The sequence below is a fragment of the Danio aesculapii genome, chromosome 5 (assembly GCF_903798145.1).
Source record: "Danio aesculapii chromosome 5, fDanAes4.1, whole genome shotgun sequence".
Taxonomy (NCBI): domain Eukaryota; kingdom Metazoa; phylum Chordata; class Actinopteri; order Cypriniformes; family Danionidae; genus Danio; species Danio aesculapii.
In genome coordinates, this window is record NC_079439.1 from 67,879,900 (window position 1) to 67,901,020 (window position 21,121).

Below are 21,121 nucleotides of genomic sequence, written 5' to 3' on the forward strand. Positions count from 1 at the left end.
TGAAAAAATATTCTCTAAACATGGGGGCTAATAATTTTGACTTTAACTGTGTGTGTGTGTGTGTGTGTGTGTGTGCATGTATATATATATATATATATATATATATATATATATATATATATATATATATATATAATTTAAAGAAAAAAATAAACAGGTGAGGGTGCTACAACCGCACATTGCATAATGGTTCATATGCCACTCTCTTAAGTATGTATTTAATAGCCAAATCATGTCATAATAAATATACCCTGACTACAAGTTACAAAAGAAAAAAATATATATATATATATAAAATCACACAAGTTCATGGATCCAGAACTTTATTAAACTGATGTCACGTTTCAATATGGTGATGCTAAAAATCACAGTCAGTTAATTGATGGCAAAATATGAACTGAAGCCAAACAGATGTGAACAAGCCCTCTGAGCCATGAAACTCTCTCGCTCTCTCTCCCACACACAGAAGTGCATTATATAATACAATAATGGCAAGATTTAGAGACGGACAGATTTCTAACAGGCCTACATTGTGAAAATTAATAACTGCTGGCGTGCTAATGTGCCGACATTTCCCGCTTCTCCTCCAATCCAGAGCAAAACAAACCCACCATACACAGTCAAAAGTGGACAGATTCAGAAAGACAAATTTGTTTAGATGCATTATGAAATGATATTCAGAAAAAGCCAAATACCGAGATGTAAAAAATTAAATACAAAAAATAAACATAATAAAATAAAAAACTGCTTTAATGCGAATGCTCAAAACCACTCTTTTAACCCACTGGTGTCTAAGGCTAGATACTCTCACATAACTTTACTCCATGAACACTGGCATGTCTGAAAACCATGACTGGACAAGTGACACTAGCGAATGAAGTGCAGAAAAGATCAATGTTGTCGCATTTTCAATCCAATTAAGGCAATTAAAAAAATCCAATTGGGAAGAGTGGGAGGAGAAGGGTTAGGCTGCTTGTTAAACTTGGAGTAAATAATTAGTTTGGAACGTTGCCGCCATCACTTGCAGTCTTCTTTTGTTGTTGTCGTGTAGATGAATAATGTCCTGGTTTTCTTCTGGTTCCTCTGATCACCGAATGGCTATCAACCCAACATCTATCAGTTTCTGAATTTTCTGAGCGATGACAGGGTTCTTTAGATGACTGGATGGATAGAAGAAAAGACAATTATGAAATTCAAGAACATGCCTAACACCGGCTCCTTACAATTTTGGTACATAAATATAAATTACATAGAAATAATAAAATCTAAATAAATATAAAATATAGTAAATATAAAAATACAAATAAATCTAATAAATAAATAGATATAAAAATAAATGAATAAATAAATATAAAATAGATGAATAAAAGACAAAGTATAAAAATAACTTAACTAAAAAAAAATAACTAAATAAAATAAATAAATGTAAAAATTATGCATGCATACATACATACATATACAAGTAAATATAAAAAAATAAATATAAAAAAATATACAAATAAAAATAAATATAAAAAAGTAAATATAAAAAAAAAATCAATAAATAATAATAAAAAAATAAAAAAATAAAAAAAATCACAAAGATAAATAAAACTCAAATTTGTGTAAAAATAAATGTAAATAAAGCTAAAAAAAGTAAATATAAAAACATAAAAATAAATAATTGAATATAAAAAATAAACAAATAAATAATTGAATATAAAAAAATAAACAAATAAATAAATGAATATAAAAATAAATAAATAAATGAATATAAAAATAAATAAATAAATGAATATAAAAATAAATAAAAAAATATAAAAATAAATAAATAAATATAAAAATAAATAAATACATTTTAAAAAATTATTATATATATATATATATATATAAAAAAATTAAAAGGTTTCTCAAAGCTTCCCCATAACGTGCTACATATTTTATGCATCTCAAAACTCTAACCCCTCCAGCTCAGTTCTAAAAAAAGCAACACAGAAGGCTACAGATGGCTGGATTGAGACGCACAAAAAAAAAAAAAAAAAGGCTTATATTAAATATTTGAGTTGTGTCTTACTCGCTGAGGGCCTGTGGGTCTTTCTGCATCTGCTCCAAGATCATGCGCATGGCAGGGTCACTCATGATCTGCTGCACCTCTGGATCCGCCATGGCCCTCCGTTTCACATCCTCTGGACTGTCGTTACGCATGGCTTGGCTTACCATACAGCGCTGCATGCCCTCTGTGGCCTCCTGTAGCAACAGAATTATAATATTCACCAGCACAATCCTCATAAATCTCCTTGCCATCAATCACAGAGCAGTTCTTGCAAACCTTTGAGTTTGAGTCGAGCTCTAGAGCTTTCTGGTACACATCCATTGCTTTGGAGAAGTCCTTCATGGCCTCCAGTGCGGCTCCTTTACGTGTGTAACCCTTAACTGAATGAAGCAGGAGTGGAGAGTGTGAAATGCTTTTGAAAAAACATTCATTAACAGACATGGTGGTTAAAAAGAAATAATGTACATCACTTTGTCCAAGTCAATGTTGGTAACTGGTGGAAACACAAGCTTTGCGTGAGAAGGGTAATGATATCACATACTCCTTTACAGACTTGAAAAAGCCCTGTACTTGACTTTTATTTTTAATTTGATATTTTCTCGTATTTTTCTCTCCTCAGTTCTTTTTTCACCTTTAATTTGGATAGGAAAGTGGAGATTACAGACAGGAAATTATTGGGAGCAGAGAGGGGAAGGGTCGGCAAAGGACCTCGAGCCGGGAATCAAACTTGGATCGCCGTGAGCACCATGGTGCTATATGTCGCCGCACTTAACCACTAGGCTATTAGCACAGACACATCCATCCTTTCTTTCATTCGATTTCATTCTTTCATACTTTTTCCTTCAATCTCTTCCTTTCTCTCTCTCTCATCATCTTTTGTTCTCCTTCTCCCTTTTTCATTCTTTTTCATTTTCATCCACTCTTTTCTTTCATAAATGTTTTCTTTCACTTTCTCTTTCACTTAGTCTTTTGTCTTTCATCCTCTACTTGTTTTTTTCATTCATTCTTTCTCTCTTTATTCATTCATTTTTTTCACTTTCCCTTGCTTTGTCATTTTCACTTTATTCCTCTTTTTGACTTTCTCTCACTTTCATCCTCTATTCACTCTTTCCTTTTGCTTTCATTCTTTTCGCTGTCATCTTTGTCTTTCATTCATTCATTCTCTATCTCTTTTATCCTGTTTCTCTTATCACTTTCATTCTCTTTTGCCTTCTCTTTCATCCTCTTTCACTTTCATCCTCTACTGCTTTCTCTTTCATCTTCTTTCGCTTTCTTTCATTCTCCTTTTTCCCTTTCATCATCTTTCACTTTCATTCTCTTTTGCTTTCTCTTTCATCCTCTACAGCTTTCTCTTTCATCTTCTTTCGCTTTCTTTCATTCTCCTTTTTCCCTTTCATCATCTTTCACTTTCATTCTCTTTTGCTTTCTCTTTCACTTTCATCCTCTACTGCTTTCTCTTTCATCATCTTTCAATTTCACTTTCATCTTTCGCTTTCTTTTCTCCTTTTTCCCCCTTCATCATCTTTTGCGTTCTTTCACTTTTCCTTTCATCCTCTATCGTTTTTCTTTCATCTTTCGCAATCTTTCATACTCTTTTGCTTTCCCGTTAATCCTCTTATCACTTTCATTTTTTCACCCTCTTTCCCTTTTATCATCTTCACTTTTTCATGCTCCATCATCCTTTCATCCTCTATTGCTTTCTCTTTCATCATCTTTCGCTTTTTCATTCTCCTTTTCCGTTTCTTCACCTTTCACTTTTATCTTCTTTTGCTTTTTCTCTTTCATCTTTCACTTACTTTCATTCTCCTTTTTCCCTTTAATCATCTTTCACTTTCCCTTACATCCACTCTCATTTTTTTCTTTCATCTTTCGTGTTCTCTCACTTTCCCTTTTATCCTCTATCATTTTCTTTTTTTCTTCATCTTTTATACTCTTTTGCTTTCCCTTATATTCACTTTTTCCATCATCTTCGCTCTTTCATCCTCTTTCACTTTTATCATCTTGTTTTATTTTTATCCTCCTCTTTCCCTTTCATCTTTCGTACTCTTTTGTTTTCCCTTTTATCCTCTATCGCATTCCCTTTCACTTTCCCTTTCACCCTCTATCGCTTTCTCTTTCACTATCTTTTACTTTCGTTCTCTTTTGCTTTCCCTTTCATCCTCTATCGCTTTCTCTTTCACTATCTTTTACTTTCTCTCTTTCACCCTCTATCGCTTTATCTTTAACTTTTTCTCTTTCCCTTTCATCCTCTATCACTTTCTCTTTCATCATCTTTCACTTACATCCTTCTTCGTTTTCTCTTTCTTCTTCCTCTTTCTTTTTCATCATCTTTCGCTTTCTCTTTCATACCCTTTTGCTTTCTTTGGCTTTCATTCTCTATCCATTGGTTTGTCTTTCAAATGTTGGAATTTCCTCTGTTTTGGGATGTGGTGACAGGAGGGAAATTGCGGTGTAAAATATTTGCTGTGCTTATATGATTGTTATATATAGTGTGTGACCTGTTTTAATTTGCAAACAGTAAAAAAATTATAAATATATTGTTTACGTTTTTTTTAAATTACTTACTGAAGGTAGAGTCCAGGTTGATGCATTCCTCACAGTCCTGAAAAATGACCAAACACTTATGGTTAATAAAGACAAGACAGAAATTTTCAACAGTATTTTTTCCTTCTGGAGAACGTCTCACTATTTTTACAGGTTAATATTATTACCCCCCTTAAGAAATATATATATTTTCAATAAGCTACAGAATAAATCACAGTTACAAATAACTGAAAGTTAACCTACCAACCTAGTTAAGTCTTTAAATTGCATTTTAAACTGAAAACTAGTATGTTACAAAATAGCTAGTAAAACAATGTACTGTCATCATGGCAAAGACAAAAGAAACCAGGTATCAGATCCCGTTTAAACTATTATTAGATTTTAAAAATAATGTATTTTTAAAATATTCTCTATATTAAACAGCACTTGGGAAATATTTAAAAGAATTATAGTAAAATAATTAACATATCACAGGAGAGCTAATGATTCGTACTTCAACTGTATGTGTGTGATTGTACCTTGAGGGCCAGCTGAAACTCCAGCAGTTTGGTGTAGCAGGCGGCTCTGTTGCTGAAGAGTTTCGCATCGTATGGATTTCTCTTGATGGCCTCTGAGTAATGTTTCATGGCCAAAGGATAATCACCTATACAAGAGACACCAACAGAATGGTTTGTCACAATGTAGCCATTTCAAATCAAATCCTTTTAAACTGGAACGTCCTATGGGAGATAACATTCATGTGTAGGATCAATTTGATTGATATACACACCCTTCTGGAAGGCATCGTTGCCCTTGGTTTTTTCTTCCAGGGCCAAATCTGGGTTGATATAGGCCACCTTCTCTTGTTCCTTCAAAATCTTCTCCGCCTGCAAGTGAACACAAGATATGATAAAATCCAAGATACAACTTCTAGAGTGAACAGAGCTTAGAAATTAAAAAAAAAAATTATAAAATGTAAACGTATATTGTTTTTCAGATTAGTTTTTTGTAAGTTCACATATATACTAAAGCAAAAGTTCATCTCGTACCAATTAATAAGAGAACATATAGAAATATATTAATTCTGAGATTAAGTCCTTTACTTGGACTCTTATTTTGCTCTCAGTACTACTATAATTGAGCAGGGGTGTAACTGCAACCAAAAGAGGGGACTTACAAAATCCTGTTTTGTTGGTCTAATGCAGGGGTGTCCAAACTCGGTCCTGGAGGGCCGGTGTCCTGCTGTGTTTAGCTCCAACTTGCTTCAACACATTTGCCTGGAACTTTCTAGTACATCTAGTAAGAGCTGGATTAGCTGCTTCAGGTGTGTTTGATTAGGGTTGGAGCTAAAATATGCAGGACCCTCCAGGACCGAGTTTGGACATCCCTGGTCTAATGTTTAGGAATTTGTGCTGCACAGAAAATTAGCATCAGGAACTAAAACACGTTTTTTTTTGTTACAATTAATAAAATAATGATCAACGTTTTCATATAATTTTTCTACATATTAATTTAGCTGATTTACATCAGCAATTGATATTACAAAATATGTATCATCACACAGTTAATAATAGTTTTTGACATCTTTAGGTTAGTTTGAATTAAGTTTGTTTGATCAGCTAATTTTTCCCTGCATTTTGCATCACCGCAGTACCTAAATATATAGAAATGCAGAAAATAGAATTTAAATTCAAAAGATTTCTCTCAATTTTATGTCCCCCTACAAAAAAAAAAGTTACGCCCTTGTAAATAAGCATATGTTTGCTGTATTGCCACAGTATTACATTAAGACGATGTAATTTACTAACACAATCATTTAAACAAAATCAAATCTCTTATTTAGTTGATGAAAACAATCAAATAAGAGATTTGATTTTGTTTAAATGATTATTAACATTGTTAAAGTGAAATATGACTGATCTAAAGGGAAAATAAATAAGTGGTGTTTCTGCAAAAATGAGAGTGACCTCTTGGCACTTCTTGAGGACATCAGGTGTGCGATGCTCCGTCAGACTCTTATTAAAGAACTGGACAGCCTCTTTGTATTTCTCCTGCTTAAAGTATGAGTTGCCAATCCTGGCATATGCCCTGCAGAAAGACAGGAAGAGACAGATAAGAATAAAGGTGCATATTATAAAGCAAAGCAAAGGCAGTTAAAGTCAAATGTGTTTTAAATTGTATGGTCACGCAAATGTTTTGGCTTGTAAATGTGTACACAGATGATATTAAAATAGCTGTTTTTATAGCTTATAGTAGTTAATTATATACCGTGCATTTGTGATGAAAAGCTGAATTTATGAAAGCTCCATTTATTGATGCTCAGCAAATTTAGCTTAGGTTCGTAAGGTGGTCAGATTTTTTTTACATGACATTCCCCACTCCTTATGTTGTGTTATGAAAATGTATGCATGATTTTATCTGTATGAATATCTCACAAAAATGCATTTATAACCGTTTTAAGGGATGCCACACTAAGTGACACGAAGTACCACTCCTGGTATTGGAAGCCCTGTAATAAATGTTTGTATGTTTCTTCAAATGGTGTTGTAATATGCATTATTTATGATTGTATTAGTTTATTTTTTTTGTATTTTGTGACTCGTTTTAGGATATGGAACCAAGAGTCTGAAATAATACGAACAACACCAACATGTTAACATTTTAAAATAGAAAAACTCTGACAATAGACCATAACCATCTAGTACAGAAAACAAACTTACTTTGCAATCTGTCTGTAATCTTCCCTGTTCTCTCTGCCCACATCAATGGCCTTCTCACAAAGCTCTCTGCACTTATCGAAATCCCCCTTTTCAAAATACACAGCTTATGGACAAAAAAAAAACAGAAACAATTAACAAGTATCTACTTATACGGAATTTTACAATATTTACCACTGATCAAATTGAAAGATCTCGTATGACTTTTTAGCAGCGTTGTTTCTATGTTTTTGTACAATGCATGATTTAAATCCACTTGAAATCAATTTACAATGTTTAATTTGTTAGCTACTTTGTTATTCTTAAAGTGAATAATTCATCCGTGCAAGTTAATATATTGAAATAAAAATGTAGTGGTTGTGGTAATTGGCAATGAAATTCTGCTCATTTGCTTCAGTGTTTGGAGTGAGGGTTCTTCTGTTGACGTCAACCTGCATTTCCATAGCAACTGCATATTAATACAAAAACCCCTTAACCATTAGTTTGCTATGCAACTCAATATTCAGTCTTATTTGGAAGTTCATCAACATACTGAAATAAAAGTCTCAGCAACTTCCGGTTCATGCAGACTTTAGGAAACAGATATGATTGCAAATAATATATTGATTACTTAGTACAAGTGTTGGCACGAATATAGCCAATGCTGCTGATGTGGCTTTAAAGGGGTGTCCAAAGTCGGTCCTGGAGGGCCGGTGTCTTGTTGACTTTAACACACCTGCCTGGAAGTTTCTAGTCTACCTAGTAAGAGCTAGATTAGCTTGTTCATGTGTGTTTGATTAGGGTTGGAGCTAAACTTTCCAGGACACTGGTCCTCCAGGACAGAGTGTGGACACCCCTGCTTTAAAACATGTATAAATAAGCATCTACTTATAATTGAGGTGCATTTGTGAGAGCAGTTCGGGTGGTTTCTTCCTATATTAGACTTTAAATTAAACATGAACCACACATGAAACAATACGTGGAAGATCCATCCCAACCATTACATTAATAACAATTAATAATCAGCTAATAGTTTGAGCTTATAGTCTTATTTAATTGTTAACAGTATGAATTCTACATTATGCAAGTGTGACCAAAGTTTGTACTATATTAGATGAACAACTGACTTCTAATGTACACTCTGAGAACCACTCTCCTAAGCTACAGCATAATCCATTATTTTGTTTGGCCTTTCTTATTTTAGTTTTGAGTTAAGATTTATTGGAAGAATATAACCAAAACCAATTATACGGCTAGACTTGAACCTCCAGCCTATGAGCATTAGTGCATCCATCAGCACTCACACAACAGCTCTAATGCTAGTATAAATCTTACCTGCTTGGTTTGACAGATAGGTCATGTTGGTGGGATCATGCTTTATAGCTTCTTCATAATGCTTCAGTGCAGTAGCAAAATCTTTCTTCTTGTACGCTGCGTTTCCCAGCTCCTTCTCCTTCAAGGCCTGGAGAAACAGACATACTTTAATCAGACCGTTACTGTCAGGACACAATCAAATGCAGTGTTTCCGGCTGCATGGCTTGATTTGGCTTAGCAAGACTCACTTTTACCACTGTAGTTCAATATGGGTGGGATTTATCTACCTTTTTCTGCATGTAACTACAGTGTCTTTAACCCTTGTGTGCTGTTGGGGATGTTTTCATCCATGCTGAAGTCATTTTGAGGCTTAATTTGGCCACAACTTCCTCTGTGTTTCAGCAAATGGAATGATGTTTGGTGACAAATCTTTTATTTTGACATATTTTGGGGAAATGCTTTGGAAGTTTTCAAAAACTCAATATACTCTGGGCAAATTGACTATCCTTTCGTTAGGTTGGTGGATGTTTTTGGCCCATTGATTTCCATTATGAAGACATTTTTTGATTGCAAAGCCATGACAGCATATAATCATGCATTCTTGTGTTAAAATTTGAGATTTTTTTTTACTGTACACAAGATGCACTGCATGAAACTACATTGCCCCCTGCCATGTCTTCAAAATTTGAACATTTATTTTACCATAATATTTTCAAGTGGATTCCACGATTGTCTGCTACTTATATTTCACTGACTTTTCATGTAGTTTTACACTTAAACAACCAAATTATGTTTAAGACTTTAGACAGAGTAATGGCCCATGCACACAGAGACATTTTTTGCTCACGTTTTCCGTCGACGTTTAATGCCTCGTGACTAAATAAGGGGCGCCAATGTGATCGTGCACATCAACGCGCAAAACAGCAGGCGTAAAAGCGTCATTTTTAAAGAAACGCCTCATGCTCGTTTATGTGTTTTAACGCGCCGCGTCATAACCTTCTCATCCAATCAGATTGGCACTTTTGTTCACGTGCACCGAGATGCTGAAGTTACAGTAAACAGCACTTTAAGGCACTCAAGCACAAAGCTGTCAATGCGAGCGCATATTGAAGAAGAAGCCCAGAGGCGATATGAAAGTGGAGCTGCTTATTGCTCTGTGAACAATAATCATTTCGCTAGAGCTGGAGCTGCTACTTGAACCATCCATGCTTGTTCGAGTCACCAGTAACTTTAACAACAAGTGTGTGAACTTCCTCTTCTTCTGTGTTATAAGCGGGGTATCAGAAGCTTAAAGTTGTGGAGCGCCATCTAACGTCAAGGAGTGATTTTGCATACTCTTCTGCTAGACGCCAGTGAAAATCGCTTTGGTTTGAATGCGGAAAAACGTCTCGTGAAGTGCCGATGATAAACGCAAACGAAAAGCGTCCCGGTGTGTACGAGCTTTTAGATAGACTTCCTGGCTTTTGTTTAAAAAAAATAAATAAATAAATAAAAATAAGTACAATCAAACAAAAACCTTTAAACATTAAATGATATCTCATTCATTCATTTTCTTTTCGGCTTAGTCCGTTTATTAATCAAGGGTCGCTACAGCGGAATGAACCGCTAACTTTTCCAGCACGTTTTACGCTGCGGATGCCCTTCAAGCTGCAACCCATCTCTGGGAAACATCCATACACACCCATACACTACGCTTGCGTTGTCATCTTACCGGTCATCTTTCCATTTTGGCTTGTTTCTGATTGTACTTTAACCCGAAGGGGGAAATTCTCAGGAGATCTTATACCAAAAGGGAATTTTGAAGTAGCGAATACTATTAAAAAAATTAACTTAAATCTGGTAATAAAAGAAAAAAAGCCATATTGCTCAATGCCTAGTAGAGGTCCTATCGAACCGCTCAATATTATATTGAGAATTGACACACCGCTATCATGTTACGTTTTACTATCAGATGGCTCAAACAAAACAAAACAAAAACTTACATATTGCACACGGGGGTATGGAAAACCCCTTAAAAGTGAGCTGGACCAAGTCGTACCATGCAACGAAAAACTAGACCAAACCATATGTGTTTTGGCAGCAGTACCATTCTCTTGTTCTCCGGCAGGTCTTCCTCTTTAGGAGGAGGAGGAGGAGCGGTCTCTTTGGGTTTAGGGGGAGGTGGCGGGGTCGGTTCCTCTTCTTCATCCATGCCAGAAAGATCCAGTCCCAGCAGCACCGAAAGAGTGGTCATCACACGAGGATCCTGCAGCTTCCTATAATCATTTAAAATAAAACAACAATGGCGATGACTAGAAGTTAAAACAAAGAGTCTTACGATACAGAAGGATTGCTGCGCCCATTTATAGAAGAAATTGTTTTCCGCGTTCTCAAGTAACAATAGTATAATATTTCCAATATGTGCGGTGCAAGAGAACATTCTCTGGGATAATACATCCCATAATGGACTGCTCTCTGCTTGACCTTCAATTTTAAATAGACTAAATTAGGCTACTTAAGAACTTCTCATTTAACTGGAATGTTAAAATGTATTTGAGCACAAAATAAATAAAACAAAATAAAAAATAAAAAAACATTACTGTTGACATTACTCTTACTAACCTAGTAAATCTGTGCACACTGGGAGTTACATTTTAGTAATACATTTTTATTACTCACATTTTTTAATAAATAAATAAAGAATAATGACAATAATTTTAGATATATGAACATATCTGTTGATGTCTCAGTCAATATAAGCAATATTTTTGGTGCATTGAAATAAAACTACTCACTTATGCCGAGCACTTTAATATAATAACTATATAAATATCAAAATAAAATTGCCTATATATTTTATAGATTGGCTGTAGTACAATATAAAAAGATGGAAAGAGAAAGCAAGCACTAGAACAGCACACAGAGCACCTACGTGCCGAGCTCTGAGGGTTTGTTCCTGAGCTGCTCCAGCAGCTCCCTGTAGCTGGGGTCAGACAGCAGCGCTCGTGTCCGAGAGTCGCCCTCCAGCTTCTCATACAGGTTGGGAATTGAAAATGGGTTCATCATCTTCCTTTCTATAAAGAGCATGACAAAAATCACCACAGTGAATCGCTTTGTTTCTTATCACTCTCCTCTGCATTAACTAAAAAAAATAAATAAAAAAAACTTTGAAGATAAAAAAATAAAAGAATATAGAGAGAGCCCTAAAAAAGACATTTGTGCAGGTGGGTAGTAGGTGGGTGGGAGAAAAAAAACCCTATACAGAGCACAATACACTAAATTCGTCTGAATATGTTCATTTGATTTTCCTGTCTGGATTCAGCACATTCATTTTCCACAAAATATTAATTTTCCCAGTCTTTTAAGTCTAGTCTTCTATTATCTTGTTAACGTTCTCATATTTTTCGTTTTCTCATAATAGTGGGTAAGCCTCGATGTTCTAGTTTAAGCAAGAACTTATAAAAACCAAATTGACAACTGGACCTAAAAAAAAAAAAAAAAAAAAAAAAAAAAAGAAAACCTTTGCGCAGCTGGGTGGGAGGAAAAAAAACCTATCAACAGGGTGTCCGTGGCGTCTTAAGTATTAAGAGTTGACAAATCAATTATGAGAAAATTAAGGCCCTTAAAAGGTATTAAAAAGTCTTAATTATGTTTTTACGAGGTCTTAAATTTTGTTCAAGCTTTGTCTAGTGTTTGACTCCAAAAAAGCATAAATATATTTATTTTCCTTCTCATATTAGCAATGGTTTGCTCGATCCACGCGATTGGTTCAGGCTGGGGCCAAGCTTCTCCGTCCGGGTGATGTCACGTAATTCGCGACAAACGCGGGAAGATGAAGTGATGCTCCCCACATTGAGAAAACAGAGCAAAACAGATGGCAAAATGGGAAAATGTAAGTTTGCATACTCCTGGACGCAAAAGAAACTAGAAAGAAGAGTTTAAACAGTGGCTGAAGCCAGTCACTGAAAACAACTGCATAATTTATTCTTTCAAGCTTTGCTTCTTCCAAGCTTGTCTGAGTTATGTTGCATGGTTGTGCTCCACTGATTTAACTACAACTGTTTGAGTTAGAGGTTTGCCACTGATTAGAACTTAAAGTGGCGACGAGGTCTTAAAATATTCCGAGAAGGTCTTTAAAAGTCTTAAAAAGCTATTGAAATTAACTTTAGGATTCTTGCATATACCCTGTATAAAGCACACAATGCACTGACAATGAATATTTATTATTATTCAGTTATATCAGAAAGACTGATCCTCTTTTACCTGCTAACCGTGCTTCCATGTTTTGAAGTCCCTCCTTGAGCTGTTGATTGGACGGCTCCTGACGTAAACCCTCCTGATAGGTCGCTTTGGCATCTTCTAGTCGCCCAAGAAACTCTAAAGCAGCAGCTTTTCTTGAGTAACCCTTAACAAAAGAATAATAAAGATTACGGCTCAGGAAAAAGATAGCCGTTTTGTCTATTGCCATGTCAACATTAAAGGCTATTTACATGCAAAAACTGAATAGTTCAAGTTACATAAATAAAAAAATAGAAGCCAAGCAGGCAGAAAGAGCAATTAAATTACGTTTTTTTTAATAATTTCCAAAATATATAAACAATAAATAATAATAATAATAATGATAACAACAACAACAACAACAACAAAATTGACATTATGAAATGTATGAAAGCACTAAAAATCTTGAACGATATTAATGATATGGCATGGTTCCGGAAACGTCCTACTTCTCTGTTTATCTGGTCGATTTTACGGTGTGTTTTCTTTTGACTGCCCCCTGTCGTCTTAAAGAATATCACAACGGCAAACGCGTCAAGTATAAAAGCCTCGTCTGTTTAGTGAGGTGCGCACGCAGTCAGCGGAGGTCCGCTACGTGGCGCCAGGCGAAAGTATAAATCAGGCTTCAGACGTAGTTGATATCCAGTCTCATTCACCAGCTGATGCTGATATGTATTAACTATCTGCAGACTAGAACTTCAGTCTTTAATTTGAAGTCTCTTATTCATTCTGAATATGTAATTTAAATTCATTTGATGCTTGCCTGAATTCTACATGAATTTTCCAGAAAATATAAATTCTCAGTCTTGTCTTCCCATTTTCTTGTTTACGTTCTCATATTTTCTGTTTTCTCATTTATAATAGTGAGTAAGCCTCCATGCTCCATTTTAAGCAACAATTTAAAAAAACAAAAAACAAATTGACAATGGGAGGGTATGAGGCTTTGCCAAGTGTCAATTTGACCTAATTTTGGAAATCATCTGACTGCCAGACAGGAGATATCAGGGAAAGAGAGACAATAGCAGCAATAACAAACCTACCTTGCCCCAGTCTGGCTTGATCTTTATAGTTTGGCAGGCATCTTTCAGGGCATTGTCGTAATCACCCTTCTTGGCATAAGCTGCAGATCGGTTGCTGAAGAGGACATGATTAGAGGGGTCTAAGGTCAGAGCCTCTGTGTAGCACCGAACCGCCTCTTCAAGGTTTCCTGCGCTCAGCGCCTTGTTTCCTTGATCCTTCAGTTGCGATACCTATGGAGAAAGAAAGATTCAAAAACACATACATTTAATATTAAATGTCAGGAAAAGAAAACTGGAAGTTGCTGAGACTAGGCCTGTTCAATAATCAATATATGGACTTACAACACAAACAGTGCATCCGGAAAGTATCCATAACGCTTCACTTTTCCACATTATGTTACAGCCTTATTCCAAAACAGATTAAATTCATTCGTTTCCTCAACATTCTACACACAATACCCCATAATGACAATGTGAAAAAAGACTTATTGAAATTGTTGCAAATTTATTAAAAATAAAAAACCTGAAAAATCACATGTACAGAAGTATTCACAGCCTTTGCCGTGAAGCTTTAATGCTGTGTTCACACCAGACACGGAACGCGCGGATAAATCATGTGTAAATAGACACGTGAACATATAAGTTTACTCGCTTCATTCACGCGTTTCATTCATTCGCGTCATGGGCAGGGCTTCTGTCTGCCCGGTGACTGTAGCTTCTTTGCTAAATGGCTAACATAGATTTTATTGTAACAATAACTGTGTTTATGTGCTTTATGAAGGCTAATAAACAGCATTGATTCATTTGGAGAAGTGTCCGAGTCCACTAGATTCTTTTAGAGGTGCACCCAGCTCTGTGAGCTCAAACTCCTCCAGAAACTTAACCTAGATGATGGAGGCCTTCAGCGGTGCGTCCGACTGAGCAGAGCCCAGTTTGATGAACTGTTGTCGGTGTAGGCAGGAGGATTTCCCCCTGGGATACCAACAACAGGCGCTATGTCATAAGCACGCCCCTACAAGAGAAAGCTCCTGATTGGTTAACACGGCGTGAATGTCCGCTGAAGTTCAGATTTTCAAACTTGAGCGATTCACATGAAACGTAGAGCTGGCCGGCCATCTAAGCTGAGTGATGGGGGACGAAAGGTCTTAGTCAGGGAGGGGATTAATAGGTGAATAATTAATAATGGTCACTCTGTCTGAGCTCCAGTGTTCTTCTGTGGAGAGAGGAGAACCTTACAGAAAGACAACCATCTGTGCAGCAATCCACCAATCCTCGAGTAGACATCAATAAAATACAATTAAAGGGAAATTTAATAAATAGTATAAATCATTTTCATTAATTTCTGGATGCACCGTATGTGATCTGGCAACAACCCTCCCTCGTTAGCATATTAAGTTAGTCTTGGTTTTAATTCTGTCACTATGCTGACACGCAGGCATTTATAGCTCCACCCTCTTTAAAAAAGGACCACAATCTCACTTGAATTTAAACGAATCAAAACGGCACAATTAGGATCATAGCTTAAAAGAGGCAGTTTCAAAAAGTTATAAAACATTATTTGTGGGGGATTTTGAGCAGAAACTTCACATACACACTCTAGAGCAAAGATGCTCAAACTAGGGCTCAAACTAACCTTTGATTTGGCCCACCATCCTATCTGAGAAGAGAGGGAAAATTATGGCGATGGTTTAGAGATTGTCAATTCCAATTTAATGTAACCCTTGTTGTTTTATTATTAAAAGTTAACTAAAATTAAATGCAATAAAAATGGAGTAAATAAATAAGATTGTTTAAATGTACATACTATCACCCAACAACGCAGAGAATTTGGTGAGCAAATCAAGTCAGTGGCAGATTCTACTTGACTAGTGTATTCAGCATTGACCTCCACTGTGTGCTGTAAATGTGACTGTTTGTTGTGATTGTATACTGCATTAGTTATTACGATTTAAAATAATATTTTATTTATTATGAAATATTATAAAATATACTATAAAATTACTTATACAACTTTAATTGTAATATAGTTTGGTATATTTACCTTCGGCCACGAGCTCTTAATGATATTTGGTTTTTAGCCATTCATACGAAAAAGTTTGGCCACCCCTGCTCTACAGACATCAGAGACTTGATTTAGATCTTGTAAAAAGGGGCGTAATAAGTCCTCTCTTTACTGCAAGTTTCACGGAGTTAAATTTAGGACTTTTAAGACCATTATGAATGAAATTTTAGACCCATAAAAAGCTAAAGACTAAGAAATTTTTCAAATGGCCCAGATGGAAATGGCAATTTCTTTTTTAAAATTCAATACATTTAATAATACAATAATAATAATAAAAGTATTTTCTATTTTTTCTTAACTAAATATTGTGTAAACAAGCAAGCTCTACTTGCATCCATACACGGTTTTTTTCCCATCATAAACTTTCTTTAAAATAATTTTAAAAATGAACAAATGTTTAAAAAGTTTTAAAAACTATAATAAACTAAATCTATGCACAATAATCTGTCCAGGTCGGTGTCCTCAGCAGTAAATACATGGAGAACTTTTAAACAAATGCTACTGTAAGGAAAATAAACCATTATAATAACTAGAGTTAATTTTTTACTTTTTAAATAAAAAGTTTAAAGTTTTATTAAGATGATTGTCAGTGATTTATTGGTTTTGGTCAGATTTGGTAGTAATACATGAACAAAGGAAAATTAAGACCTGCTTAAAAAAAAAGATGTAATACCAACAACACAATATTTCAGTAAATTTAAGACTTTAAGGCCTAAAATTAGTATTTTGAGATTTAAGACATTAAGACTTTAAGACCCTGCAGAAACCCTGTCTTTAACTACTAGATCATCTATTTGATTTTCAATTTTAGTGATTAAGCTTTGTATGGCTAACAACTGTTATTAAAGAGGATTTCTTGAAAATAGTGAACTGCTGGAATAAAAAGCAGCGTCACAACTTGCATTCAAACACATGTACTTTACAAGACTACTGCCTCTGAAATCAAAGCTGTCATTAAATTACTTAACAGCGATCTGTGATAACTGTAGAATCACACTGAAATGAAAATATTAGAAAACAAAGTATAAATAGGACATTTTCGCATTATCCTGAGCTATAAATATACAATAAACTCTCAAATAAACTCACGATCTTGCACCCATGTCATTAGCCCTTTTTAATGCAGTTGCACATAATATTAACTGAATAGATCATTTCAATGTGGTGATGCCACTGGCCCATGAACATTTCCTGCTTGTTATCAAACTATTTCATAACTGTACCAAGAGGCAATTCAATCATAACTTCATGTTAAAACAGCTATCATAACATCATTTATCAATATGTGGCTCTTTTTGGATCCTCAAAAGCTATAGAAATAAAAACATGTTAAATAGTAAATACGTTGAGACCATTGTTTGTTTACATCCCTCAAAATGGTCTATAGAAAAAGGATAAGAAATGCATCAGCTACGTTTAAAACAGCAAGACTAGCTTGAATGAAATGACGTTCAGCCATTCACACACAGAAGTCTCTAGACCTGACATGAGCTTATGCTAACTTGCTAACTGATGGAGGTGACCGAGCAGTCGCATAAACACACAATTCAAAAACATCAACATCTGTACAATTAATGCTCACCGTCTTCTAGACAACCGTTGCAGAAGAATCGTTCGCCCAGATTGCAGGTTAAAGCGCAGCGTGTCAGACTCAAATGCTAACGCGTTGTTAGCAAACTAGCACTTACTATCATTGATACGGTTTATAACGAGCTACAACGCGTCTGCCTTTAAAACGAGCAAATATGTAACACTCTTTGGATAGTTTCAATCCGTAATGCTGGAAAGATATTTTTCAGAATGTGCAAAATAGGCTGTTCAATACAAGTTACTTACTTTCTCCATAGCGTGGGGATGATGTTCCAGAATCTACCAAGACACTAGCGAAGCCCCGCCTCTCTGCCTATTATCAATGTAGCAGAGAGATGGGTTGCCAGTTCTTGAATTATTACCTCATGAAAAGTGAAGTTTTTAACTCGTTAAGTTTGAAGTTATGATATAATTTAAACTGATAAACATTCGTACAAACACGTCCTTACTTAGTTTCTAATCAGACTAAGTAATTAATCACTAATACAATATAAAATATTTAATTATGACTCAAACTGTGTATCAAAGTCTCCAGAAAATTCTAGAAAATGAAAATATAAATCGATGCGTTGCAGATGGCAACCCGGCTAAAAGTGACATTCGAGAAGGACTGAAAAAGTGTTACGTTACATTTATCAACAGTAGAAGCAGCGCTCTCGTCGCTGATTGGACCAGCCGTTTATTGTTGGTGAAACGAGAGCTAAAGTTGTTGAGATAAGTAAAGCTGAATGTTCCAGAGCTTTGCTAGAATTCTGTGCGCTGCTAAATGACAGGGTTAACGTGCTATTTTTGTCTAATAGCCTAATTTACGAGCATAAATTAAATGTAAAAAATGGGAAACATTTTTTTAAAGTTCTGTAAAGTTTATAAATGTTGTATGTTTACATATACATTTCGTTCCAATATTTTTTGTGAGTTGCTTTATTTTTGGCGCAACTACTTTTAAATAATATACCTCAAAATCATTAATAAAAAAGACACTTTGGTAACACTTATAACAGTACTTGAATAATGATATATTAATATGTAAACTAAACATTACTGTGAACTAATGAGCTAATCATGAACTGACTTTAACTACAACATGAGTAGTTGTATACATGAGTTGTATACATGAGTTGTATACAACGTTGTCACGTTCATGTGTGAATAAAGGCTACTTTAATCACTTGTTAGTACATGCTTGTTTGTTAATTAATATATTAATTACCATATTAGTTTATGCTAAAAACCAAGGTTCTGCCTAGCCAAAGACAAAGAAAAGAAGACGGAGCTATACAAGGCCTGGGTAATCATCAACAAGCAAAACAACTGCATTCTGACAGCGAACTGCACCTGTAGGGTATGGGAACGTACACTTTTACATTTCATTCTTAGCATTCAGTGTCCGCAGTTTAATTAACCATATTTAACTGTTTTTGCTGAAATCATTGCTGCAATCAAAAACTAGTAATGTGTGTGATTCAGCACAGCGTGAACTTGCCTGATATAAAATGAGAACTGCAGAGTTGAGCATTTTTAATTAGGTCCTCACTCCATTCAGCTCTTCTGATGGCTGTTAGCAAAAGACGTCTGCGGTTGGCATTAAAAGCAGTGTGGTGTATGGTAAAATGTAAGTTTTTTACTTTTGGACTTTAGAATTTGGCATCCTACCGCACAACACGACATGTTTACTATTGCAACTAGTCTTTTTTTGCAACGGTATACGCAGTTGAACCCATGTGACGTCATGTGTGGCATAGGTTGGTAATTCCCCTATTCATTCATTATTTTGAGGAGCTGAAGCTAATGAGGTAATAATACAACTGTTTCGCGAAATTGAATATTTCTACTGATGAAGCTTAATATTTTTTTTCACAGTATAAAATGTGTGTAGTTTTGGTGAAATAAAGTAACTGTAATTAATAAAATTTGTGTCATATTAATGTAAATGCATGCAAAATATTCAGAAAAATTTGTACTAACTTTCTAGATATGATTTAGATATCTAGACATATTTATCTAGATATGATATAACACATCTGTTTCTGTAATAGTTGTTCATGCAGCTAGCTTATTATTTTATAGCTATATTCTACTGTAACATGCTATGTCAGTTAGCATCGAATTATAAATTGACGTTATTCCTGAAATTTCCTAAGATCACTGAAAGAACATATAGCATATAGACCATTTATTGTCACATTAGTTCTATTTAATTGGGGGGGGGGGGGGGGGGGGGTCTTTGGGGCTAAGCCTCTAATCTCTTTCGCCCTTAGCAATGCCCCTGATTTTAGTCAAACAAATATTCTTTAAAGGGTTATCAAGGAAATTGTATTTGTTTAGGCTATTAAAATATTCCTTCATTTAACCATTCATTTGTTTTTATTGTTGTATTGTAAATTTTGCTATTGCTGTCTTTTTTTTACTTGATTATCCACAGGTGGCTTTTTGTGTCACAGCCCATTTATTATTTATGTATATGCACCAAATACATTAGTTGTGTAAATTTGTTGTTTATTCACCACACAAACTATTGTCTTTGTCCTTGTAAACATTCATAATTGCAGCTCAACACTCACGTCTGCAAGACGTTCAACATTAAAAGGTGTTTGTGAGCCCCATAATCTAAGTGTATGGGAGAAATGCAGGAGGTTGGACAGCCAAATATGTGGTGACAAAAACTATGTAGAGTATACAGACTGATTTCACACTATTGATTGCTGCTTGGGTGTGCAGGGCTGAAACTAATGAAACAGTGTGAAGTACCTGTGAATGAAAAATGGTCTTTTATCATCCACACTAATAGATGACACGTGTGTGTGTGTGTGTGTGTGTGTGTGTGTGTGTGTGTGTGTGTGTGTGTGTGTGTGTGTGTGTTAAGAGACTCTATTAGTAAGAAATAACTGAGCTAACCAGACAAACTGATTAAACTGGCGATAAAATCATTTAATTTTAAGGAGCAATTTGGCTCTAAGGACTGTTTTAACATTGTGAAATTGTAAAAAAAGAGGATGATTATTTGATGTTCAGGTAATAATAATAATAATAATTATAATTTATTATCTAATAATTTATTATTAAAATGTATATTATTATTAAGAACTATTATTATTATTAAGAACTATTATTATTATTATTATTATTATTATTATTAAGAACTATTATTATTATTATTATTATTATTATTATTATTATTATTAAGCAATATTATTATTATTATTATTATTAAGCATTATTATTATTATTATTATTATTATTATTAAGCACTATTATTATTATTAAGCACGATTATTATAATTAATATTATTATTAAGCACTATTATTATTATTATTAAGCACTATTATTATTATTATTATTATTATTATTATTATTATTAAGCAATATTATTATTATTATTATTATTATTAAGCACTATTTTTATTATTATTATTATAACTATTATTATTATTATTCATTCATTCATTTTCTTTTTTAGCTTAGTCCCTTTATTAATCTGGGGTCACCACAGCGAATGAACCACCATCTTATCTAGCACATGTTTTACGCAGCGGATGCCCTTCCAGCTGCAACCCATCTCTGGGAAACATCCATACACACTCATTCACACTCATACACTACGGACAATTAAGCCTACCCAATTCACCT

The 21,121-nt window shown here is 34.6% G+C and overlaps 1 protein-coding gene across 1 annotated transcript; it reads right to left on the reverse strand.

Annotated features, from left to right (window-relative positions):
* Nucleotides 1-575: 575 nt before the first annotated feature.
* stip1 (stress-induced phosphoprotein 1) lies at nt 576-17,806 on the reverse strand. The gene is made up of 14 exons (XM_056458768.1): nt 17,740-17,806; nt 13,863-14,072; nt 12,808-12,949; nt 11,477-11,618; nt 10,652-10,820; nt 8,587-8,713; nt 7,276-7,378; nt 6,523-6,643; nt 5,346-5,442; nt 5,095-5,219; nt 4,598-4,634; nt 2,309-2,412; nt 2,054-2,226; nt 576-1,160 (listed from the first exon to the last, which is right to left on the reverse strand). The coding sequence occupies exons 1-14, from the start codon at nt 17,746-17,748 to the stop codon at nt 1,088-1,090; spliced, it is 1,632 nt and encodes a 543-aa protein (XP_056314743.1). The 5' UTR covers nt 17,749-17,806; the 3' UTR covers nt 576-1,087.
* Between the last annotated feature and the right edge of the window lie 3,315 nt (nt 17,807-21,121).